General features: G+C 35.2%; 1 protein-coding gene and 1 non-coding gene across 11 annotated transcripts in view; both read right to left on the bottom strand.

Moving 5' to 3' along the window:
* ATF7IP (activating transcription factor 7 interacting protein) overlaps positions 1 to 26,075 on the bottom strand; it is a 114,883-nt gene that overhangs the window by 19,145 nt on the left and 69,663 nt on the right. For all 10 annotated transcript variants that reach the window (XM_060413383.1, XM_042247505.1, XM_060413385.1 and 7 more), the window contains 5 exons: positions 23,139 to 23,204; positions 13,319 to 13,392; positions 12,644 to 12,732; positions 9,894 to 10,529; positions 3,355 to 3,419 (listed from right to left, as the gene is read on the bottom strand). In XM_060413383.1, the coding sequence (XP_060269366.1) occupies positions 3,355 to 3,419; positions 9,894 to 10,529; positions 12,644 to 12,732; positions 13,319 to 13,392; positions 23,139 to 23,204 (930 nt within the window). The remainder of the gene's footprint in view (positions 1 to 3,354; positions 3,420 to 9,893; positions 10,530 to 12,643; positions 12,733 to 13,318; positions 13,393 to 23,138; positions 23,205 to 26,075) is intronic.
* LOC114114168 (U6 spliceosomal RNA) lies at positions 9,294 to 9,399 on the bottom strand. The gene has a single exon (XR_003589007.1). It is a non-coding gene; the product is annotated as a U6 spliceosomal RNA (small nuclear RNA).

Consider the following 26,075-nt stretch of genomic DNA (forward strand, 5'->3'; position numbering starts at 1 on the left):
ACCTTAAGGTTTGGTTGGCTACCAAAAATGTGGCCCTTAGAGAGTTTACATAAATTATTATTAATTTTCTTATGTACCTTAAACACCTTAAACAATGAACTGTGTCATATTGGCTTATCAAGGTTGATCTGCACAAACACCAAGACTGATGGTGGACACTTGGTTTCACTGTTGGGAGTCCTGCATTTTGACTGCCATAGCTGTTTACACAGAAAGCAGCAGTTGTCCAATCAGCTCAGGCTGTGATACTCAGTCAGGCTTACCTGGCAAAGACTTTTGTCACTTGTTACTTAAGGTAAAAACCAGAAAGAAAGCCCCTCCTGTGCAGTGCTGGTTAGGGAAGAACATGGAAGCCTCAGCCTGACTGCACTTGATCCCACTTGATGCTTACTTTTTTTCCCTGCTGGTTTGGTTCTCTATTTTTTGCTGTGATAAACCATAACCATGAATATAATGTCACAGGTTTTATGAGTCCTTCTAGCAAATCAGCAAAATTGAAGTGGATCTCAGGTCCCTCCAAACAGTAATATAAAACTATAGATACAGCAGAAAATGATTTCTACACTGTTTTACAACATATGATGGTAGTTTCAATAAATAATGTTTTACCACATAAAATATATTAGTAATGTACTACATGAAATGAGATCTATGAATAAAATATATAATAACAATTATATATGGAATATACTAATAAATACTTATTTGGAAGACATTAGAGAAATCTTCATTCAAGGACTACAAAAAGAGAATATTTTATATATCTTTAATTATTTTCTCATTAGCTATGTCTGAACAACAATCATTTCCATACATGCCATCTAGATTCCTTCTAACTTATGATAGTCTTAGAAGTGCTCAGAAGTACAACTAAGTAAGACTTGGCATAGAAAAAAGAAGTTATCTGAGTGGTTAGAGAGCTAAGAGTGTAAAGAATCATAGGCTACCTATTTCACACCAGATTCTATTTGCTACCAAGTAACATACAGGGTAAAAAGCTAACAGCAATTTCTTAACATGTTTTAAAAAAACTGTATTGTTACATTATCAAAGTATTTTTGCACAACAAAACTTTTATCTATAACCCAAAAAGCCAATAAAGCATCGATTTATAACTAGCAGCCCATATATATTTCCATAATAATTTCTTATTATATAATAAAACTTGCATATTATAGTTACTATTTAAATCCATAACTGGAACTCATTCAAACCTTTGATCAGACATGACTTTAACAGATTACCTGCCTAGTCAACGCTACTTGTGTTTTTCATACAATGGTAGAGAATTACTATTCCTGTTAAGCCAAATAAAATGTTCATTGAGAGACTTTCCTGGTGGTCCAGTGGCTAAGACTCCATGCCCCTGCATTGGGAGGCTCCCAATGCAGGGGGCCTAGGTTCAATGCCTGGTCAGGGAAGTTAAGATCCCACATGCCACAACTAAGACCTGGTACAGCCAATTCATTAAATAAATAAGAATTTTTAAAAAAATATTCTTTGAGAACTTAGAATTTCGTTGTACAGTCTCTTTGCTAATCTGATGCAGACACTTCAGGTATCTTTTGGATCTATCTACTGGAACAAGTTGCTTCATCAAAATAAAAGTTATATAATACAATGTAAACTAAAATAGTTAGGATTCTAAAACTTGTGAAGTGGTAATACATGTTTTAGAATTTCTAGAACATAATAAGTAGCTGAGTGTGACTAAATTTTATATTATTTTGTTATTTTTTTAATTAAAAAGAATATTTTTAAGTAAAGAATTTTAAAAGTATGGTAAACTTTTATATAAATTTTAATTTCACTGAAATGTTTACAATATTACATATACTTTATTTTAGCAATCTAATATAACTTAAAAATTTTTTTATTTTGTACTGCAGTATAGCCAACTAACAATGTTATGCCAGTTTCAGGTGGACAGCAAAGGGATTTAGCCATACATATACATGTACCATTCTCCCCCAATTCCTCTCCCATCCAGGCTGTCATATAACATTGAAGTGTAACTTTTTACAATGATGAAAATATTCCATATCTTTGTTTTCCAATATGGTAGTTACTATCTATATATGGCTTTTGAGCCTTGAAGTGGGCCTACGTGATAGACGAAGTGAATTTTTTATTTAAGGCTAAATTAAATCCATTTTCATTTAAATAGCCTACATGTGATTAGTGGTTACCACATTAGACAGCACAATTCTAGAAGAATCACCATTTATAACAAGATGAAAACACAGCCATTAATAGTGTACATCTTCCTCTAAAACATGACCTAGTATGTCCAAACAAACAAGAAAAAATTACTGAGAGAAATGAGGATGTTTGTAATTTCTTTGTTTAGCTTTGGTTTTACTTTATAAAGTAAAGCTAGACTTCCTATGTTACATAAAAGTCACTGAATATATCGATGTTTGCTATACTACATGCCTCCCAAAAAATTACTCCATATACTTTTAATTAAAAACATAGCTATAAGACATCCTCAGAAACAATCAAAACTTTGACCTTTAATATCATATAAAAAGCCTGCTAAAATCTGTAAGAAATAAAATATTTCTAATAGCTTTAGTTTGAGCTATACAGCATGGTATGTATCTATCTTTAGTCAAAAATCCATCATTTTAATAAAGATGAATAGTCAAAATTAAAGCTCACTATGCCCTTGTTTTAAAATTCACATCATTTATTCATGCCTGACTTATTCGATTTTTTCTCTCACTAGGAAAATATATGAGTTTCTAGATATGATTAAGAGGAAGGGAAGAAATTAGACCATCAAACATGCAATAACTTCCCTATGAATCTATTATACCTAAAGCAATGTAGAAGAATAATCATGATGAACTTTATTAATACAGGAAAAATGGAGTCACTCCACTCCTGAGTGACTTAAATTTAACATGAAAAAGTACCAAGACTGGCAAAATGCTAATAGGCCAGAAAAACCAAAATTTTCTTTACATAAAACTTATTTCTGATCAGCTCTGAACAAACTAAAATGGTTTCTTTGTGTGTGCTGGCAATGGCAGGACAGAGGATGGGGAGGCGTGGGGAGAGGGATAAACCAGTGAGACCTTCTTAAAAAGATGGGCCAGGAAGAAATTACATGTGGAGACTAAAACTTCACATTGTATGAAAGAAAATAACTAGACTGTCAGTTATACATAATCCAATATCACTAAAAGAAACTAATCAAAAAATTTCAATTCTTGTCAAACAACACAGAGAAGCTATTTGAAAAATTTTGGACAGTTGTAAAAAACAAACTTGGAATAATTTTCATTTTATCAAAGAATATCAAAAGAAATCCATTCTTTCATTTTGAAACAGTAGCAAACATCTTACCTGTGATGTGCTATCAGCTGCTTTCTTATTAACAGAAGCATCTACTGTTTTGTTTGTCTGGTTTTCTAAGGAATCAAAAAAAAAAAAAAAACAACAAAACTCAGAGCTATTTTTAAAGGAACCTACAAAATGTGAAAGGATAGGTTTCTTTATATACAACAATTCACGTTAATTTTCTCCAATAGTTTTTTGTCTGTTAACATGTTATATACGTAAATTACTCTCTTAGAGACCATTGCTACAAATCTTTCAGAAGGACAAATTGATACTAGAAATCCAAACACTTCATATATCCATTAAACAGAAATTTTAACTCTAACCAAAGGAATATTGCAGGGAAGCAATTTAAGATGTGTATAACCTAAATGCTAGAACACAAAAAGTTAAATAAAATATAATCCTTCCATACTACATACCTCTGGAGAAAAAACTTAGTAACATGGCAAAAATGTAATAAATTCACTAGAAAAATAAAGTGATCCTGATGAAACATACATGAATAATCTCAATAGCTCAATCACAGATGATTTTCCTTTATTCATTTTTCAATAAACTTGTATTGAGTTTGTACACACACACAAACATACATATGAATTTTGCATGTATAGAACTACAACTATATAGTTGTATAAAAGATAGCTGAATGAAAAAACAGCACAGAAAAGAAACAAAATATGTTTTTCTGCCTCAGTTTCTAAAGAAAAGGTATTAAGTTTTGTCAAATGTCTTGAGTATCTACTGAGGTGATTAATCAGTTTTTTCTCTTTGGTAATGTGGTCAATTACATTAATAGAAGTTTTCTAATGCTGAAACATCCTATCCACACTTTCTGTCAAAAAAAACTCTAGTCAAAATATGACACTCCTTTCATTTGTAAATCTTCATAACATACATACAAAGTAAATCATTTAACAATATATTTAAAAAGACAAAACCAGAAATGGTAGATACAATTATTTCTATCTATACATTAAAAAAAAAAATGAGGATAAATATCTACCTGTTAACAAGAGGGTTATACAGGCTAGGTAAGTAAAAGGGGCCCTTCCAATTTCTGCCTACCCTATCTGAATTATCTTAGTTCTTTGCATAGCAAGAAAATATACATATATACACATACACATATTCATGTGTGTGTATATATAACCTAAGGAATCTCCCAGGTATATTTAAGATGTATGTAACTTTAAGGCTGTGGTTTTTCCAGTGGTCATGTATGGATGTGAGAGTTGGACTGTGAAGAAGGCTGAGCACCGAAGAATTGATGCTTTTGAACTGTGGTATTGGAGAAGACTCTTGAGAGTCCCTTGGACTGCAAGGAGAACCAACCAGTCCATTCTAAAGGAGATCAGTCCTGGGTGTTCTTTGGAAGGAATGATGCTAAAGCTGAAACTCTAGTACTCTGGCCACCTCATGTGAAGAGCTGACTCAATGGAAAAGACTCTGATGCTAGGAGGGATTGGGGGCAGAAGGAGAAGGGGACGACAGAGGATGAGATGGCTGGATGGCATCACGGACTCGATGGACGTGAGTCTGAGTGAACTCCGGGAGTTGGTGATGGACAGGGAGGCCTGGCGTGCTGCAATTCATGAGGTCGCAAAGAGTCGGACACAACTGAGCAACTGCACTGCACTGAACTGATGTAACTTAAAAATACATATACATATCTTTAATATCTTAAAATTACTTCATTTACAATGAATCAGCTTCATTTCTGGACTGCAAAGCTTTTTAAATACTACTTAATAAAACAAATTTTTTAAAAATAGTACTTCTTAAAAATACTACTTAATAAAAAAAAATTAATTCCAGGTTACTGATATGCGAGTATTAACACACACTCAAGACATTAGCAAAACATAAGCAGTTTACTATCAATTTTTAAAAATATGTATGCAGTGTCATTCATTTGGATTTAAAACACATTCTCAAGTGAAAATAAAAGGTAAGTCAAGAACCAAAGCAGGTGAGGGAGTTTCAAAGTCATGTCTGACTCTTGCAACCCATGGGCTGTAGCCCACCAGACTCCTCTGAACATGGAATTTTCTGTGGACTTATCCTCATACAATTATTCTCAAGATTCAGGAAAGATTTAAACTGATTAATGAAAGGTTTTATTTCTAAACACACACACACACACACAAATACTGATAAATATGAGAGTTTTCTTATCCAGCATGATTCTCTCTTTGACTTAATTGTCTCAGGACACTAAGTTAATTATTCATAAAGCTGTAATAATATTCTTTATCCTAGATTTTTCATTAACTTCTCCTACCCTTTTATTAGATTTTTGTCTTGATTCTCAATGTAACATTTTATAGTTTCACTGTATCTTTTGTTTTCTTTTACTACTTCAGATGAATTTTGAAAGTAAAAAGTTACAAATCAATCTATCAAGCAATAAAATTGGCAGGACATAAAGTCAAAAATTGTACACCAAACTCTTCCTATCATATAAGAAACATCTCTGTCTCTTTATTCTTAAAAGACACTGTCACTTTTAACCAACACTGAATTTTCACCAGCATCAAAAAACAGATGTGCATATGTGCACAGGACATTATGAGCATCATAAAGCAGACATGCATTATTTGCACGTGCATTTTACAGGAGTGCATTAGTAGTGTACATTGGTAGGTGCTGGATAACTGAATGAAAATAAGTGGAATGTAAAAACAAAAATTTTAGGTCATTTTTACAACCCTATCTTTCATCTAGAGCATTCCCAAGTGCCTGTAACTCCATTTTCACCCCTCCTGTAGCCAGTGTTCGTGGATGTCACACTCCTTCCTCTCTGTAAAAATCCTTTAAAACTCTACTTCCCACCATCCTGCCATTCACTCCATTCTCCTACCTTCCCAGAACGCCCATATCCTCTCACAGAAACCTGCATAATTTACATTCATCACATTTATAATTATTTAAGTTCCCTATTTGACTATGAGTTTAGTTAGAATAGGGACTATTTTGTGCATATCTGTGTGTCTGCATGATTTGAGAACAAAACAGGCGTTCAATGTTTTATGAATGAATGCATGCATGATAAGTCACTTCAGTTGTGTCCAACTCTGTATGACTCTATGGACAGCAGCCCACCAGGCTCCTCTGTCCACAGGACTCTCCAGGCAAGAATACTGGAGTGGGTTGCCATTTCCTTCTCCAATGAACGAATGAGATAAGCTATAATTTGGTCTCTAAATTTCCAAGTAATCCTTAGAACTTTTATTTTATACTTTATTAAAAATATTGACTTACTCTATGGAGATATAGGTATATAAATATATACAAATGCATAATGTCTAGTTATACATTATGTAGACAGCATTAAAAAGCAGAGACATTACTCCGCCAACAAAGGTCTGTCTAGTCCAGGCTATGGTTTTTCCAGTGGTCATGTATGGATGTAAGAGTTAGACTACAAAGAAAAGCTGAGCGCCAAAGAATTGATGCTTTTGAACTGTGGTGTGGAAAAGACTCTTGAGAGTCCCTTGGACTACAAGGAGATCCAATCAGTCCATGCTAAAGGAGATCAGTCCTGGGTGTCCACTGGAAGGACTGATGTTGAAGCTGAAACTCCAATACTTTGGCCAACTGATGCGAAGAGCTGACTCATTTGAAAAGACCCTGATGCTGGGAAAGATTGAGGGCAGGAGGAGAAGGGGACAACAGAGGATGAGATGGTTGGATGGCATCATCAACTCAATGGACATGGATTTGGGTGGACTCCAGGAGTTGGTGATGGACAGGGAGGCCTGGCGTGCTGCACTTCATGGAGTCACAAAGAGTCGGACACAACTGAGTGACTGAACTGAACCGAACTGAAATAGAACTTACATAAGCATAGGTTTCAAAAAGTTTTAATTAAATAACTAATTAATTTAACACTTTATGGATTTATTAAAGTTTAGTTTTAACCTTCATATTCAGCCAATTACTATTTGACCTCGGCTTAGGTTTTTGCAAGTCTCAATAGCTAAATGCCTACTTTTATACCATTTATGGAATCCTTAAAATTATATATAATCAGAGAATATATCATCTCATAGGACCTCCTTCTAAGTAACATGGTAAACAAAGCCAAGCTTATAATTAATATTTTTGGTTAATATCTAATAATTTCAAATATATGTAAGCATTCCAAATAGAACTCAAAATGAAGATCTCCATAATATAATTTATGTATTAAAGTATATGTGTTAAATATATGTTAAAATATAAAGTCTTACATATAAATGCAATATCACAAAACTAGTAATAATTACTAAAATTATTAATTTTATATACAAAAATAATTAATGACAGTCAAGAAATTAAACAGAAACAGACTGACATTACAACTAATAAAGCACATTAAGCTAGATAATTTTGGGAAAAACACACCCTTTGGGTCAACAAATGTTCCTACAATGTTAACAGGATAATGAAATTGAATTATAATTCTGATGTGTGTGTGTATGCTTAGTCAGGTCCAATTATTTGCAACCCTATGGACTGCAGCCACCAGGCTTCTCTGTCCGTGTGATTCTCCTAGGAAGAATACTGGAATGGGTTGCCATTTCCTCCTCTAGGGGATTTTTCTGACCCTGGGATCAAACCTCCATCTCCTGTGTTACCTGCATTGACAGGTGGATACTTTACCAATGAGCTCATAATTCTGATACTGTACAAGTATTTAGGGAACTTGCAATCATGACATTAGACAGAGTAATCTCTCAAGTTATTTACTTCTTTTCAGGCTATGGTCTTTCAGGGAAAGTTGTATATTTAAGAATTTACCTTATCTTGTAACCATGATTTAAAAACAACGTCAACTAAGCTCAAAATTTCATAAAAAAGAAAAACTCCAAAATCACAGAAAACAATGTCCATGATAATCATCTTCCACCTAACATGGTAAAAAATAGTAATGATTAGAAGAAATGTAATGCCCCCCCAAAATCTTGCTCATTCACTGAACTCAGTTTAAAGTAAGCATCTAAGGAATGTTGTGACAGCAGATAATGCTAATAAATATCATTACTGTACCATGCAAATATTTAATTTTAAATACTAATAATAACTGTATTTGAAATTTCAGATTTAATCTTATATCCCAGATGTTAATTGTCTGAGGGTGATATTCAGCTTCATTCCAGTATGAATTTTTATCTACCATTCACTTATTCTCAGTAACTCTATGAAACTCTATTTTATGAGAATATATACTCAGAAGACAAGTGTACTCTACTGAAGACCACATAAGAAATTAAAAAAACAAGCCCTGTATATCTCACCTATAAAAAGTAACTTTATACTTTATAATTTTTTTTAATATATTTCAAGATCAACTATATCAACAGGACAGCTACTACAACAATTTCACTATATACATGATGCCCAGGTACTCTATCCTGTCTTTCCAAAAGTAGTGGGGATAAATATAAAATCAGAAATGAAGAATAAGCAAGTTCAAGAATGTATATATAATCTATGCTTTCTAAGAACAAGGAAGACAGAGATCTACAGATTTTAAATCAGGAACAATCAAGTCCTCCTTTTTGTAATACTTCAAAGTATATATAAATATACAAACATAATCATGTAAAATATGCCATATGGGAAAACATATAAGGGAAAACAAGAAGCAAGGAAATGTTCTGCAGTAAATTAAAGAGGGAAAGACCTAGTATAAAACCATCCAAATTTGGAAGATAGGCGTGAAGAACGCACAAAGGATTTTCCCAAACGGGGTAATGGGCAGGGGCTTCCCTAGTGTCTCAGATGGTAAAGAATCTGCCTTCAATGCAGGAGACTGAAGTTTGATCCCTGGGTTGGGAAGATCCCCTGGAGAAGGGAATGGCAACCCACTCCACTATTCTTTTTTTTTAATTCATTTATTTTTAAATTGAAGGATAATTGCTTTACAGAATTTTGTTGGTTTCTGCCAAACATGAACAAAAAATATGGAACACTTCACGAATTTGCGTGTCATCCTTGTGCAGGGTCATATTAATCTTCTCTGTATCATTCTAATTTTAGTATATCTGCTGCCCAAGTGAGTACCACTCCAGTATTCTCACCTGGAGAATTCCATGGATAGAAGAACCTAGCAGGCTACAGTCCATGGGGTCACACAGAGTTGGACATGACTGAGCGACTAACACTTTCACTAGAGATGTGTGGTTGTTATTTTCCTTTTATTAGCATATATTATGTCACTTAGATACTTTACAACATACTGTTTTCTGTATATTTAGGATATCTGCAAAATGTATTATAAAAGTAATTCACAATGCTTGCTACAAAGCCAAAATGAAAAATTTGCCCAGGTTAGGAAAACTAGTAAAAGATGAATTACAAATGGTAACTTCTCACTCAAACTCTCAGATCCAACCTTAACAACATCATTCCTCTTGGGTAACTAAAATAGTATCTGTGAAATTCTATTCACTCTGTCTTCTAATAATGTTAGTCAACTACATACACACACAAATTCAATTATCTACAGACTATTAACAAGTTTGCATTTCTATTATTAAATCCACATGTTGACTTACCAATTCTTGTGGTGGTAGTGCTGCTCTGTTCTGCAGGAGATGAAGTACTAAAAGCAGAAATTGGAATTTTCATCTGTATAGGACCTCGATTATTTGATGGACTATAGAGTCCTGATGGGCCTACTGTAGGTAAAGAAGTCCTGGTGGCTTGTACAATAGAGTGTGCTGTTGGAACAGCCTGTACAGCAAGTGTTGTTCCTAATGGTGCAGCACTGGCAGGAGAATTCCTTTGAATACTAGGACTGGGCACAGAAGGAACGTTGTTTGGTTTCGGGTTTGGCAAAGATGGCAAAGACACTGGATTTTTGGTAAGACCACTCACTGTAGGTGGGCTTTGTACAGAAATGAATTCAACGTTGCCTGATGGTTGATTGGTCACTAAAGTCCCTGGATGGCTCTGGAGGAGCTGAGGCTGGGAGGATACAGCAACAGGTACATGTAAAATCACTGGTAAAGACTGTAAAGAGATTGTAGGTTGGGGATTTCCACTAGGCACCTGAGTTGAAGCAACTACTGTAGCTGTGTTGGGTGCAGGAAGAACTGATGTGGCTGTCAGAGAACCTGAAGTCACTGGAGGCTGCAATTTAGGTTGACTACTGACAACCGTTGGAGGAGTGACAAGATTGGTTGAAGATACTATAAAAAAAAAAGAGAAGTTTCAGTTTAAATAGCCATCTTTATCAGCTAAAATAATATAATACAAATTTGATGTACTGCAACATACACAGTAGTCTCTCATATCTTTCGATTTAAATCCTTGAATTCTTAGATTATTTGCAGAATGATTTCTGCATCTACATTTGGTACATTATGAAAATAGCACATTTTATCATTAAGATGGAGGACTGCTATCTCTGTATGAAGAGTCTCTGAAAATGAGCAACTTACTTCAGAGTAACTAGCGGGAAATACAACTGAAAAACAGTGAAAACTAGGCAAAATTGTAAAGACAATTTTGAAAGTACATTAAAAATGCCTTAGAACACTGGCAATATATAAACTCAAATAGAATATCTAGAAAGATTATCATAAATTCATAATAGGTAGACTTAGTGATGATAGTTTACGATATGGATAAAGTGAAACCTGTACCTGCGGATCCAATTTTACTGAATTCCCTGGGAGGAACTAGTGAGGAGAGGCTACTACCTCTATTAACGTTCTATTGACATTATGCGATATGGAAAATAACATAGGGAAGATAGGAGAAGAATTAAGGAGCTGACAACAAAGAGCAGAGTAAATAAAAATGTTGGTCACTGGAGTTTTAGTTTTTTTAGTTCAGCCATTTGTGTGTCTTCTCATTTGAGCAGGTTTAATAAAAATCAATGACCAAGTCTCCTTCTCACTGATTTGTAAAGTCTTTCCAAAATCACAGGCACACATAAAGCATTACTGCTGCATACCAAATAAGGCTGACTGGCTCAAGGAAAAGTGCTCGGACAACTGGCTGAGCTGTAAGCTGAGCTCACAGCCTATTTGATGGAATACCACTTTTACTTGAAAGACTGAGTTATAAACATACTATGATTATTCACTTGGGTATCTGGCAAATTTTTTCTTGAAAATAAACCAAATAAGGCAGAGACTTCAAAGAAAACAATGAACAGTATAGATTGGCAACAGTAAAATCTGAGTTAAAAAAAAAAAACCAAACTTAGAACTTGGGAAAATACATCTGCCTGCGACCCTGAGAGCATGGTTAGCTTCCCAAATCTTTAAAGGCTCTTCTGAGAATAACTGATAACAAAGTAAATAAATACAATTTAAAAAAAATTTATTAATGAAATGTACCCGTGTTTGGAAGACTTAGAAAACTCGGTGAATATTTTCCAAGTGATCAATGAATGATATTAGTAAAAGACCCATCTAAGTACAAGACAGATAAAAGAATTTAGTGAGAAATTTACAAACACTTCTTGGTGTGATTTCTGATTTCACTTTGCAACTAACCTTTAAGAAACCACTACTTGCTGTGTCAAAGAATAATACCCACATTCTCTCTAGGCTTTTTCCAACTACGCATTTGTATGAGGCTGAATTTTCTTCACATATTTCAACTAAAACAACAAACTGCAACAGATTGAACGCAGACACAGATATGAGAATCCAGGTGTGTTTGGCCATCTTAATGTTTTAAGTGAAGTATAAAAGAGACATAAAAATTTAATATAATAATACTCTTTTTGCTAATATTTTTAATTTTGGAAAAGAGTTACTTTTCACCAAGACTTGCTACTTATGGTGTGTAATTCTGTTGTTTAATTGCTAAATCATGCCCAACTCTTCTGTGACCAAATGGACTGTAGCCCACCAGGCTCCTCTGTCCATGAGATTTCCCAGGCAAGAATACTGGACTGTATATAATGGTACAAAATATAGGTTTGCAATTATTTTTAATTGAATTAATAAACATTGAAAAATTATATGTTTTAATTTCTACCACAGTAAATATCAATTAATATACCCACATCAGCAAAACTCTGTAGATTCTTGATAATTTTTAAGATTATACAGGGATGTCAACACTCAAAAGTTGTCAACACTCAATCACTACAGCAGAAATCTGAATTTCTGTATTTTTATGCACATCTGTGATCCTACTTTTTAAACAAAATTTTGCTCTTAGCACTCAATTTTACATAACTGTATTCAGTTTCTTAGTCCATTTCAAGCTCAAAAGTGTGTAAGAAAAGAGAACAAAAGCCTTTAATTCCTAACAAAATGTATTTCGGTGTTAAGAATATTACCTGTATTCACAGGGGTTTGAAAAGATGGCGGTGCACTCTCACTTATATTTCTTTTGGACTCCAACATCTGTCTCACTGTGTTTGTATTTCTATGAAATAGATACACACACAAATAGTCACTGGACATGCCATTCTAGGGGATATCTACTTATGCATACAGAAAGCAGTGGTGCATAGGGAGAAAGGGTAGCTAGACTTGGATATTAATTTAAAGCACTAAACTGGGAGTGAATGCAGTGAAGCAAAGCTGGTATGAAAACACTGGAATGCTGGGGTATAGGGCATTAGGGAAGAGTCTTCCTTTTATATTCTATGTCCTCAATACTTTAACCTGAAAACCAAATATGGATCTGAATATCTGCACACATTAGCTTTTGTCAACTCTGACCAAAGAATTTCTCAAATACTTAAGGTAATACTATTTAGCACAAGTGGTTAAAGAAATCTGCAATGACAAAAGAAAGCCTTATAAAAAAACGAGCAAAATCAATATCCATAGGAGAACAATTAGAGCAAAGCAAAAAGAAGCAAATATACTTAATACAGTATACCAAACACTTTTTCTCTACAAAAATATATAGTATCACATTCTAAGATCTTTCTGCACAATAAAGAAAATCAGAACCTTGTTCTCTTAATGAAAAACTTGATAAACAGCCTGTTTACAATTCTCACCTGTAGGGCACACTGTTATTGCTGATGACATCAACTACAGACTTTCCTGGTGATACAGGTGGGTTTGGTGGGTTCTGAGGAGAAAAATAACCAAGGTAAAATAAAGCCCAATTCACAAGGAATCTTTCAGTCCTCTAAGTGCTTTGTTAATATGTTATCTGTTATTTCTATGCTGCTGCTAAGTCGTTTAAGTCATGTCCGACTCTGTGTGACCCCAGAGATGGCAGCCCACCAAGCTCCCCTGTCCCTGGGATTCTCCAGGCAAGAACACTGGAGTGAGTTGCCATTTCCTTCTCCAATGCATCAAAAGTGAAAGTGAAAGTGAAAAGTGAAAGTGAAGTCGCTCAGTCATGTCTGGCTCTTAGCAACCCCATGGACTGTAGCCTACCAGGCCCTCCATCCACGGGATTTTCCAGGCAAGAGTATTGGAGTGGGCTGCCAATGCCTTCTCTCAGCTTATTATCTAAGAATGGTTATAAATACTGTTACCTCATAAGATCCCTTTAGAAATGGCAGAACTGACTGCTTTACTGTGGAAATAGGGCATATGATGACCAAAATGTGTAAATTAATCATCACTATTCTATGAAACAAGACTTAGAAACCTATGTTTCTTGCCACTTACTTACAAATCTGTTGCAAAATTTAAGCCTTTTTGTAGGTGTAAAATAAAAGGATTAGGGAATTAATGGTATTAGATCAGGAGTCTGTGAACTTTATAAAGGGCCAGATCGTAAATATCTTAGGCTTTGCAGCTACTCAGCTCTGCCACTGTAGCACAGAAATTAGCCATAGATGATATGTAAGTGAATAAGCATGGTTGTGTTTGAATAAGATTTTATGTATGGACACTGAAACATGAATTTCAAGTTATTTCTATAGTACAGGAGAAAATCTTACTAAGGAAAAAAACATTAAACCTTGGCATTGGTACATATTAAAGTGCTTACACAAATTAGTCTATTGTCACAACTACTTATCATACGAAAAGTGGATAATTCCCAGACCTCAGTTTTTTACGAGTAAATAAAGAATGTAAAAATAGTTTATATGCTAAAAGTGTTCAGTAAGCATTAACAATCTGAATCTACAGAATAACTAGATACTCATTCAATAAACGTCTAGTGAATGCCTACTAAATACCTGGCAGAGGAAGCACCAGATTACAAGCAGAAACGCAAGAAACAAGGAAAATATTTGTTTATCCTGAGAAGTAAATGATTACCAATTAAGTGGTATCCTAGGTCAAATATCAAAATTCTTTTTATAATTTTTGTTTAAAAAAAAAACTACTTGTCACTATGTGACTTATAATTTCATAAAAAGATGCTCCAATTCTAAACTTCAGAACAAACTAAGCCTTTTTCCATCCTCCAAAACAGGGACTACAGAAATAGAGTTGTAACATTTATATACTAATTACCATTATTTGGGCCTCCATTATAACGCCACTATCATCATCGGTTTCTTAAATTGAGAAAAATAAGTCCACTCCAGTCTTAATTAAATATAATAAATAATACATATTAAACAAAAGGTGATAAACAGAATCACATCAAGCAGATGCCACTAATCACTCTTCTCAACAACAAATATATTTTGCTACATTTTTAGGATAAAAGAATGATTTTATCTGTGTAGAGGAGGAAAAAAAGATAAACTGCTCTGACACAGAAACTTTTGAAATATCTAGAAAAGCAAATGAAAGTAACATTGTAGCATCATTGGGAAAAGTTTTAAAAAAATTTTAGGGGAAAGAGCTGCATCTTCTAATAAGTCTTTGAGTAATCAGTACACTCAAAACACTTAAAATGAAGGTAAAGATTTCAGAGGGAAAAAATACAAAAGGAGGAGTATAAGCATAATAAATAAGTATAAATAAGTCAAGTATGGCTTAGTGTCACTGGATGGCGGACCTTAAACACTACAGTGTGGTAATATCAGCAAGATGGCAGAACTGAAAATCCTATAGATTCCTTCCCTTACGAAAACAATGACTTAATAACTTAAGGATCAAATTTCACTTGTAAGAAGTCAAGAAACCTGCTGAGAGATTAGAGCACCCTAAATGAGAAAGTGAAAGTGGAGAGTGAGAAAGCTGGCTTAAAGCTCACCATTCAGAAAATGAAGATCATGGCATCTGGTCCCATCACTTCATGGTAAATAGATGGGAAACAGTGGAAACAGTGTCAGACTTTATTTTTTGGGGCTCCAAAATCAATGCAAATGGTGACTGCAGCCATGAAATTAAAAGACACTTACTCTCAAGACTATGGTTTTTCTAGTGGTCATGTATGGATGCAAGAGTTGGACTGTGAAGAAGGCTGAGCACCAAAGAATTGATGCTTTTGAACTGTGGTGTTGGAGAAGACTCTTGAAAGTCCCTTGGACTGCAAGAAGATCCAACCAATCCATTCTAAAGGAGATCAGCCCTGGGATTTCTTTGGAAGGAATGATGCTAAAGCTGAAACTCTAGTACTTTGGCCACCTCATGCGAAGAGTTGACTCATTGGAAAAGACTCTGATGCTGGGAGGGATTGGGGGCAGGAGGAGAAGGGGACGACAGAGGATGAGATGGCTGGAGGGCATCACTGACTCGAAGGACGTGAGTCTGAGTGAACTCTGGGAGTTGGTGATGGACAGGGAGGCCTGGCATGCCGTGATTCATGGGGTCGCAAAGAGTCGGACACGACTGAGCAACTGAACTGAACTGAACTGAACTGAACTGAGAGTAAGCCCCAAGGAGATCAATAGAAGAAGGTAGGAAAGTCTGTTGCACTTCACCATATCCCACCTCCTTCCTTACACAGTGTGGTAAAACAGAAAAGAAAAAGGAAAAAAAATCCCAACAAGTGTCCTCTTCTTCTTCAGGAAAGAAACACTGGAATTTGCATGCAACACTCTGACTTTCGGGGGACACTGATCAAGGTACTGGCTTCAGTCTCACCCAACTTGGAAGCAGCACACATTGGGTGTCTTGAGTGGTAGATTAGAAGAAAGGCAAACCTCTCGGCCTGGTACTAAACCAGGAAACTGGCAGTAATATACAGAGACAGCAGGGGTAACTCCAATATAATGGTTTGCTAAAGCAGCAGCAATTTGAAAGGCATATACCAGGTCGGGGATGGGAAGTTCCCAAACAGAACCAGACAAAACTCTACAGATTGGAGATACACACACAAACTCCAAGAAAATGCCATCTCTGAAAAAAGGTTTGAAAGGAGATCAGAGGTATCTAACTGGACCAACTAGTAAAGGTCTTCATCTGTACAAAGATATTCCAAAAAGATGGGAAGTGTACTTTTTCAAATGCTTAATTTCAACAAAAGGGAAACATACCAAAAAAAAAAAAAAACCAGAGAAATATGGACCAATCTATGAAATTAATCTCCAGAAACTAACCTTAAAGAAACAGATCTAGGAACTATCCAACAAAGAATTCAAAATGACTATCATTAAGATGCTCAATGAGACAGAAAAGAACACAGAAAGAAAACTAAATGAAATTAGAAAACAAAGCAAGAGGAAAATGAAACTTCAGAAGAGAACCAACAGAAATTCTGGAGCTGAACACTACAACAACTGAATTTAAACATTTACTAGAAGGGATAAAAACCAGACTGTATCAAGCAGAAGAAAGAATCAGCAAACCTGAAGATAAATCATTTAAAATTATTGAGTTAAGACAATCAAACAGAAAAAGTGAATGAAAAAAAGGTAAAGACAGACTAAGAGATTTATTAGACACCATCAAGTGGGCCAATATACAAATATGAGAGAACATGAATAGAAAGAAAGAAAATAGGCAGAAAACCTACTTAAGTAAAGGCCAAAATCTTCCCAAACTTAAGAAAGAAAACTGACAATTCAAGAAGGTGAAAGACTTCCAACTCAAAGAGACCCACACTAAGAAACATTATAGTCAAGCTGTGAAAAGTCACAAAGATTGTAAAAGTAGCAAGAGAAAAGGGATACATCACATTTAAGGCTGCTCCCTTAAGATTATCAGTGCTTTTTTCTCAGAAGAAACCTAACAGGCCACAAGGGAGTGGAATGATATATTCAAGTGCTAAAAGAAAAATACTGCCAAGCAAGAATATCATAACCAGCAATACTATCATTGCAAAAATGAAGGCAAAATTAAGATTTTCATAGTATATACAAAGCTGAGTGCATTTCACAGCACTAAATCCACCATACAAGAAATGTTACATGGAGTCCTTCAAGCAGAAATCAAAGGACACTAGCCAGCAACCTGAAAGCAAAGGAAAATATAAAGCTCTCTGGTAAAGGTAAATGCAAAAATAAATACAGAATACTGCATTACTAGAAAGTGGGAACAGAAATCCCATCTAATTCTAATATAGAATTTAAGTATAAAATATAATTGTAAATCTATGTTAACATACACACAATACAAAAAGATATAATGTATGATATCAACGAAGTGGTGGGAGGGAAAAAGTGACCTGAATTTATTTCCAGTTTAAAACAGTTGTAAACTTAGAGACGTGCAAATCAAAACTATAATGAGATATCATCTCACACCCGTCAGAATGGCCATCATTAAAAAAATCTATAGTATTATTAAAATGTCCATCCTACCCAAAGTAGTCAAAAGTTTCAATGCAATCTCAATCAAAATTCGTCATTTTTTTCAAAAATAGGAAAAGGCATCCTAAAATTCAAATGAAAGCTCAAGAAACTCTGAATTACCAAAACAATCTTAGAAAAAAAGTTGAAAGCTTGTACTTCTAATTTTAAAACATGTTACAAAGCTATAGTAATCCAAACAGTATGCTGCTGGAATGCAGACAGACACATAGAAATGTGAAACAGAATACTGACCCCAGAAATAAACTCTTAATGCATACACTCAAATGATGTTCTGCTGTTGTTAAGTTGCTTCAGTCATGTCCGACTCTGTGTGACCCCATAGATGGCAGCCCACCAGGCTGCCCCGTCCCTGGGATTCTCCAGGCAAGAACACTGGAGTGGGTTGCCATTTCCTTCTCCAATGCATGAAAGTGAAAAGTGAAAGTGAAATTGCTCAGTCGTGTCCAACTCATAGCAACCCCATGGACTGCAGCCCACCAGGCTCCTCCGCCCACAGGATTTTCCAGGCAAGAGTACTGGAGTGGGCTCCCATTGCCTTCTACAAGGGTGTAAAGGCTACACAATGGGGAAAGAACAGTCTTTTGACAATCTGCGTGAAAACTGGATATCCAAATGCAAAAGAATGAAGTCAGACCATTAAATCATATATAGGATTTAATCCAAATGGATTAAAGACCTAAAACAAAAAACCTAAAACTATGAAATTCTTAAGAGAAAACACAGAGGAAAGCTTCATGATAGTGGATTTGGCAATGATTTCTTGGATCAAAGAAAAGGTAACAAAAGCATTAACAAGACAAAGAAGATTACATCAAACTTAAAATCTTCTGCACATGAAAGGAAACAATCAACAGAGTGAAAAGGACACCTACGTAGTGACAGAGAATAATTACAAATCATGTAACTGGTAAGGTGTTAATATCCAGAACATAAAAAGAACTACATCTTAACAACTAAAAGATAAGTAACCAGATTTACCAATGGCCAAAGGATCTGAATAAACATTTCTCCAAAGAAAATATGCAAATAAGCATGTGAAAAGATGCTCAACATCACTAAGCAGAGAAACGCAAATCAAAACCACAATGAGATAAGGCCTCACATCCATTAGGGTGGACACTATCACAAAAAGAGGGGGAAAAAAAACTGTTCCCAAAAATATACAAAAATTGGAACCCTTGTGCCATGCTGATGGGAATGTAAATGATGTGATTGCTCAGTTCCTCAGTGTTACTTGTTCAGTTGCGCACAACTCTTTGCAAGCCATGGACTGCAGCCCACCAGGCTCCTCTTCCATGGGATTTTCTGGCAGGAATACTGGAGTGGTTTGCTATTTCCTTCTCCAGGGGATCTTTCAGACCCAGGGATCGAACTGGGGTCTCCAGCACTGAAGGCAAGACTCTTTACTGACTGAGCTACCTGGGAAGCCCTAAATGTGACGTTAGCAGTGATGTGACTGCAAAAGAAAACTATATGGAGGCTCCTCAAAAAATAACAGAATAACCAAATGACCCAGCAATTTCACTTCTGGGTAGAAATATCCAAAACTTTGACTTCAAAGAGGTATCTGCACACCAACGTCATTGCAGCATTATTTGTAAGAGCCAGAAGTTGAAACCAGCCCAAATATCCATCAATAAATAAATGGATAAAGAAAATGTGGTATATACATACAATGAAGTGTTAGCCTTAAAAAAGGAAATCCTGTCATATGCAACAACCCAGATGAACCTTGAGAACATAATGCTTTGTGAAATAAGATAAACAAAGCAAATACTGTGTGACTGCACTTATGAGATATCTACAGAAGTCAAAACCATGGAAACAAAGTAGAATGATCATTTCCAGGGGCTAAAGGGGAGGCGAAATGGTAGTTGTTCTATGGAGGTCTTAGTATTACAAGATGAAAAATTCCTAGAGATATGTTACACAACAATGTGAATACAGTTAACACTACTGAATTGTAGAATTTAAAATGGTAAATTTTATGTTAAGTTTTTATCACATTTAAAATAAAAAGAATTATTTTTAATAAAAAATTGAAATGGAGGATTTAGATTAAATCTAAAATTTGAGAATCAATTATATGTCACTGATTTCCATAAAGAAGAGAAGTATCTTGATATTTCTTTTATAGTAAAAAAAAAAGATAGAAAGGATGAAAGTTAAAGATATCAGTCATAAAGCCCTAAAATAGATTAAACATGAATATGGTCTTAATAGCAAACTGCTTATGAGGATTTTCTTTTCTTTCAGAAAGTAACAGAAAATGTTTAAAGACAAATCTGAATAGTGGGATTTGCTATTAACTGATTAATATCAGAGGACCAAGGAGCAAATCTAAACAGAAGAAAAGAATCTGAAGTGGTATTGCTTGTTTAGTTATTTTGGTAAGGGGGATAAAGTTCTCAATATTCTTTTGTGTCTTGTTTTTAAAGCCTAGAAAGACAGATGTAAAATTATAGTGGAAACCATAATTAAAGGAAATTAAAAGATGGAAGAACAAAATCTTTTGACATTTCTCTAGAAATATCTCTCACAAGAAGAAAACAGTAATAAGAATGAGTGAGAAAGATATCCAAGTTTTGAAAATTAAAACTGGCCTTACAAACTAAAAGAAGTAACACAATTTAAAAGACTGAATACTACCTTAACATTTTCTTCAAGTGCCACACATACTAACTGTTCAAATTAATCTATTCCAATCTTTAGGAATTACACAGTCTTTGTCCTTCTTTCCATACTTACTGTAGCTCTTCAAGACAAACTTTTCAGCGATCGTAATATTTTCATCTGTATATCTTAAGGTCTCTGCCTATCTCCTTTAACTAAACAAGTAAGACCTGGAAAACAGTTCTGATAATAAATGTGATATGCACAAACACTGGAAAAGTACAAGGTGGGCAACACTACTTAGTTCAGACACAGGCTGAAAAGAAAAAAATGGAAAATCATATTGTAAAAAAACAATGGAAAAATTTCAAACCCCTATGTTTAGTTCAGGCATAGCAAATAAAGGTTTATACCAATTTTCTAATAGAAAAAATAGCTTTTATAGTGTGACAAAAAAAAGAAACCACCTTTTCTTAAAGCTAAGAAACTCGAGTTTAAAATCAGAAAAGTAATTACATCAGTGAAGACCATAATAAAAAAATCTTTGTTGCTGCTGCTGCTAAGTCGCTTCAGTCGTGTCCAACTCTGTGCGACCCCATAGAAGGCAGCCCACCAGGCTCTGCCATCCCTGGGATTCTCCAGGCAAGAATACTGGAGTGGGTTGCCATTTCTTTCTCCAATGCATGAAAGTAAAAAGCGAAAGTGAAGTTGCTCAGTCGTGTCCGACTCTTAGCGACCCCATGGGCTGGGGCCAAATTAAGGATTTGATGATTAGCCTGTGTAAACAACTGTCAGTTGTTCAAGAAAAGATAAGTCAGAGCTTAAAAAATTAAGTTCAAAGAATATAAAGATGCAGAACAGATTTGTAGCTGCCAGAATACAGGAGGTAAGGGTAGGGTAAAGGCAAGGTTGAAACTGTAAAAGAGAGGCAGGAGGGTGTCCCTGTGTGTTAAGGGACTGTATCTTGAACTGTGGTGGCAGGTTACATAAATCTATACATGAGATCAAATTGCAGAGAAACACACAGATATACAGAATTAATTTATGTAAAAACTGAAGCAAACTGATAAAGTCTACAAAACTATCTGATAGAACTGTACTAATTTCTTGGTTTTGATAATGTACTATGGGTATAGATTTCACCAATGAGTGAGGCTGAGTGAAGGGTTCATAGGAGTCTGTGTGTTATTGTTGCAATTTCTTATGTATCTATCATTTCAAAATGAGTTGTTTTAAAAAGTCAAGTAAAGAAGATATGAAAATGATTCAAGACAGAAATATCTATAGGAATAATGACTACTACTGAAAAAAACTACTACTGGAAATTACTATGTACCAGGCAATAAAGTTATCAAGACACAAAGAAATATAACTTGCTCAAATGAAAAAAAGAGGAAAAGAAATTCAACTAAAAACAATACTGCAATGTACAATGCTATACTAAAAATCCATATTACAGAATAACTAAGGAAACAACAGAAAGCAAAGTGTAATTACAGACCACAGTTTGTGCTATGCTACAACACCTGGACTAAACTACATGGAGGAAGAAAGGAAGAGGAGAACTGGGCTACTTGAGGCCGTGTAATACTGAATTATTTTGTAGGACATAATAGACTAAAACTACCACAGTGGCAAATACAGGCATACCTTGCTTTATGCACCTCACAGATACTGCATTTTTTAAAAACTGAAGGTTTACAGCAACATGCGTCAAGCTTGGTACTATTTTTCCAATAGCATTTCCTCACTTCGAGTCTCTGTGTTACATTTTGGTAATTCTGGTAATATTTCAAACTTCTTCATTATTATTATCCTGCTATTTGTTGTTATTTTAGTCACTAAGTTGTGTCTGACTCTCTGTGATCCCATGGTCTGTAGCTTACCAGGCTCCTCCGTCTATGTGCTATCCCGGGCAAGAATACTGCAGTGGATTGCCATTTCCTTCTTGACCTAGGGATCAAACCCGCATCTTCTGCACTGGCAGGTAGATTCTTTACCATGTAGCCACTAGGGAGACCGTGTTACAGTCTATAGCGATCTGTGGCCAGTGATCTCTGATGCTACTGCAATTATTTTATGTTTTGCATTTTTTAATTAAGGTATGTATATTAAAACGTATCTAAATGATTTTTCAGACATAATACCACTGCTCACTTAATAGACTATAGAATTAACGTAACATTTATGTATTTTTTTCTTTAATGATTTTTTTTTTAAACAAACTTGTGGCTTGCTTTATCACAATAATTGCTTTACTACAGTGGTCTGGAACTGAACCCACAGTATCTCCAAGGTATACCAGAGAGAAACATGGTAAGGCAAATCCCCAAAGCTTAATTTTAAAGATGGATATTTCAAGAATTTCAAGAATGCCTTACATATACATATTACATGTACTGATGTTCATATGAAAACAGTGAGGATTAGAAAAGGTTAATGACTAGTTCTAGAGCAGAAGTTCCAGAAACAACATGCAGGAAGTACATAATATGAAAGAAAATTTCAGACTTGTTTCCTTCTAGGTCAGCACCTCCTAAGTTTACCACTTAAAGCTAAATATCAACTATGCAAGAATAGAAATTCTTACTTCTTGTCTTTTCTTAAGATCTTCTTTGGCTGCTCCAAAGCGTTTGGTTAACCTGGCTATCTTCGCCTAAAAAAAGCAAAAACGAGACAGAAATCAAATGGCATTATAGTATCAAAAAGGAACCTGTGCATACATAATAAGAAATCTATGGGTAATAGGGTTCTCAGAAGCCAGTCAACAGCAAGAAAATAAGACAAGTTGTTGTATAATCCTTGACTTCAAAACTCAAAGTAAACACTCTTGGTTTTAGAGGATTGGCTTTTTTCCTCCTTGCTCACAAACCAGCATATTTCTGAACATATGTGCTTGCATTTATTATTTAAAATAATTGGGACCACACTTAATTTTCTCACTGAGAATTATATATTAATAGTAAACATATCTATAAATCACAGAAGATCCCTAACCAATAGTACATATGAGTCTGGAATTCTCTAGGCCAGAGCACTGGAGTGGGTAGACTTTCCCTTCTCCAGGGGATCTTTCCAACCCAGAAATCAAATCCAGATCTTCTGCATTGCAGGTGGATTCTTGACCAGCTGAGCCACAAGGGAAGCTACATCTACAGTACTCAAATGCTTCTTTTCAAAAATTAACCTACTGGCAGATAAATAGCAGCAAGATCTTTTTTGACCCATCTCCTGGAATAATGAAAAATAAATAAATAAACAAATGGGACTAATTAAACTTAAAAGATTTTGCACAGCAAAGGAAACCATAAATAAGATGAAAAGACATGGATGGGAAAAAATATTCTCAAATGAAGCAATTGATGAAGGATTAATCTCCAAAATACAAAAACAGCTTATCCAGCTCAATATCAAAACAAAAAAAATACCAATCAAAAAATGGGCAGAAGACCTAAATAGACGTTTCTCAAAAAAAGACATACAGATGGACAAAAAACACATGAAAAGATGTTCAACATCACCAATTATTAGAGAAACACAAATCAAAACTACAATGAGATATTACCTCACATTGCTCAGAACAGTCATCAAAAAATATCTACAGACAACAAACACTGGAGAAGGTGTGGAGAAAAGGAAATCCCTCACACTCTTCATGTGAATGTAAATTGATACAGCCACTGCAGAGAATGGTATCTATGTGTGTGTAAGTCGCTCAGTCATGTCCAACTCTTTGTGACCACATGGACTATACCGTCCATGGAATTCTCCAGGCCAGAATACTGGAGTGTGTAGCCTTTCCCTTCTCCAGGGGATCTTCCTAAACTAATCCAGGGATCGAACCCAGGTCTTCCTAATTGCAGGCAGATTCTTTACCAGCGGAGCCACAAGGGAAGCCTGGAGAACAGCATGGAAGTTCCTTAAAAAACCTAAAAATAGAACTACCATATGACCCAGCAATCCCACTACTGGGCATATACTCAGAGAAAGCCATAATTCAAAAAGACACAGTCACCCCAATGTTCAATGCAGCACTATTTACAACAGTCAGGACATGGAAGCAACCTAAATGTCCACTGAGGGAGAAGTGGATAAAGAAGATCTGGTACACGTATACAACAGAGTATTACTCAGCCATAAAAATGAATGTTATAATGCCAATTGAAGCCACATGGATGGACCTAGAGATTTTCATACAGAGTAAAGTCAGACGGAGGAGGAGAAATATTGTATGACATCTCTTACAAGCAGAATCCAAAAAGAAATAATACAAATCAACATTTACAAAACAGAAACTGAATTACAGACTTAGAGAAAGAACTTATGATTGCCAGTGGGAAGGGATATGGGAAAGGCTTAGGGAGTTTGGGACAGACATGTACATATTGCTACTATTTAAAATGGATAACCAACAAGGTCCTACTGGAGAGCACAAGGAACTCTGCTCAGTGTTACGTGACAGCCTGGATGGGAGAAGCGTTTGGGAGAGAATAACAGATATATATATATACCTGAGTCCTTCTGCTGTCCACCTGAAACTAACACAACAGTATTAATCAGTTATACTCCAACATAAAATAAAAAGTATTAAAAAAAAGAAAAGAAATGTCCGAGATGGAAAAGGTTGGGAAAGAAGACACATGGCAGAAGGGGGCTTTAAAAGCTCTCATCCATCTCAGGAAATTGAGAAGACTATCTGAATGTTCAGGACAGAATGCTAGCTCACAAGTGGCCTGAAAAGACCCTAAGCTGTCACCTCAGACTAGCCTTCAGAATCTATGCAAGCAGGAAGAGAAGAATAAGGCAAGTGTGATAAAACAGGTTGTAAATGGTCTAACCTAAGTGTTGAACAAGTCCCCCAATGTTAATCTGCAAAGATTTGAGACAGTAATCTTTTTACTTTTTTAGGCTCCAGGCATTTAAGTGAAAGTTGCTCAGTCATGTCTGACTCTGCTACCCCATGGACTGTAGCCTGCCAGGCTACTCTGTCCATGGAATTCTCCAGGCCAGAATACTGGAGTGAGCTGTTCCCTTCTTCAGGGGATCTTCCCAACCCAGGGATTGAACCCAGGTCTCCTGCATTGCAGGTGGATTCCTTACTGTCTGAGCATTTAAGTTAACTGTCAAAATATCAGCTGACCACTAAGTTAACAAAACACAGACTTCAGTGACCATACACAATAATGAATATATACTCTCCAAAAATTGTTTAAAAAACCCACTAATCAAGCAAATAACAACAGGTAGCAATAGCAAACCCTGGATAGAAGGGGAAAATCTGATTTTCTGAATTGTCACATTGCAATACTCAAAATATTCATTTAAACAGTAACAATGAACAAATTAGAACATATACAAAGAAATAAGAAAGTATGGTTTAGTCACAGAAAGAAAAATTAACAGAAATATAGCTCAGGCATAGAACTTACTAGACAAAGACTTTAAATAAACGGTTTTAAATCTATTAAAAAAAACTAAAGGATACTATTGAGAAAGAACTTGGAAAAAAAAAAAAGGAAAAAAATGT

This window comes from Ovis aries, chromosome 3 (assembly GCF_016772045.2).
Source record: "Ovis aries strain OAR_USU_Benz2616 breed Rambouillet chromosome 3, ARS-UI_Ramb_v3.0, whole genome shotgun sequence".
In the NCBI taxonomy this organism is placed as follows: domain Eukaryota; kingdom Metazoa; phylum Chordata; class Mammalia; order Artiodactyla; family Bovidae; genus Ovis; species Ovis aries.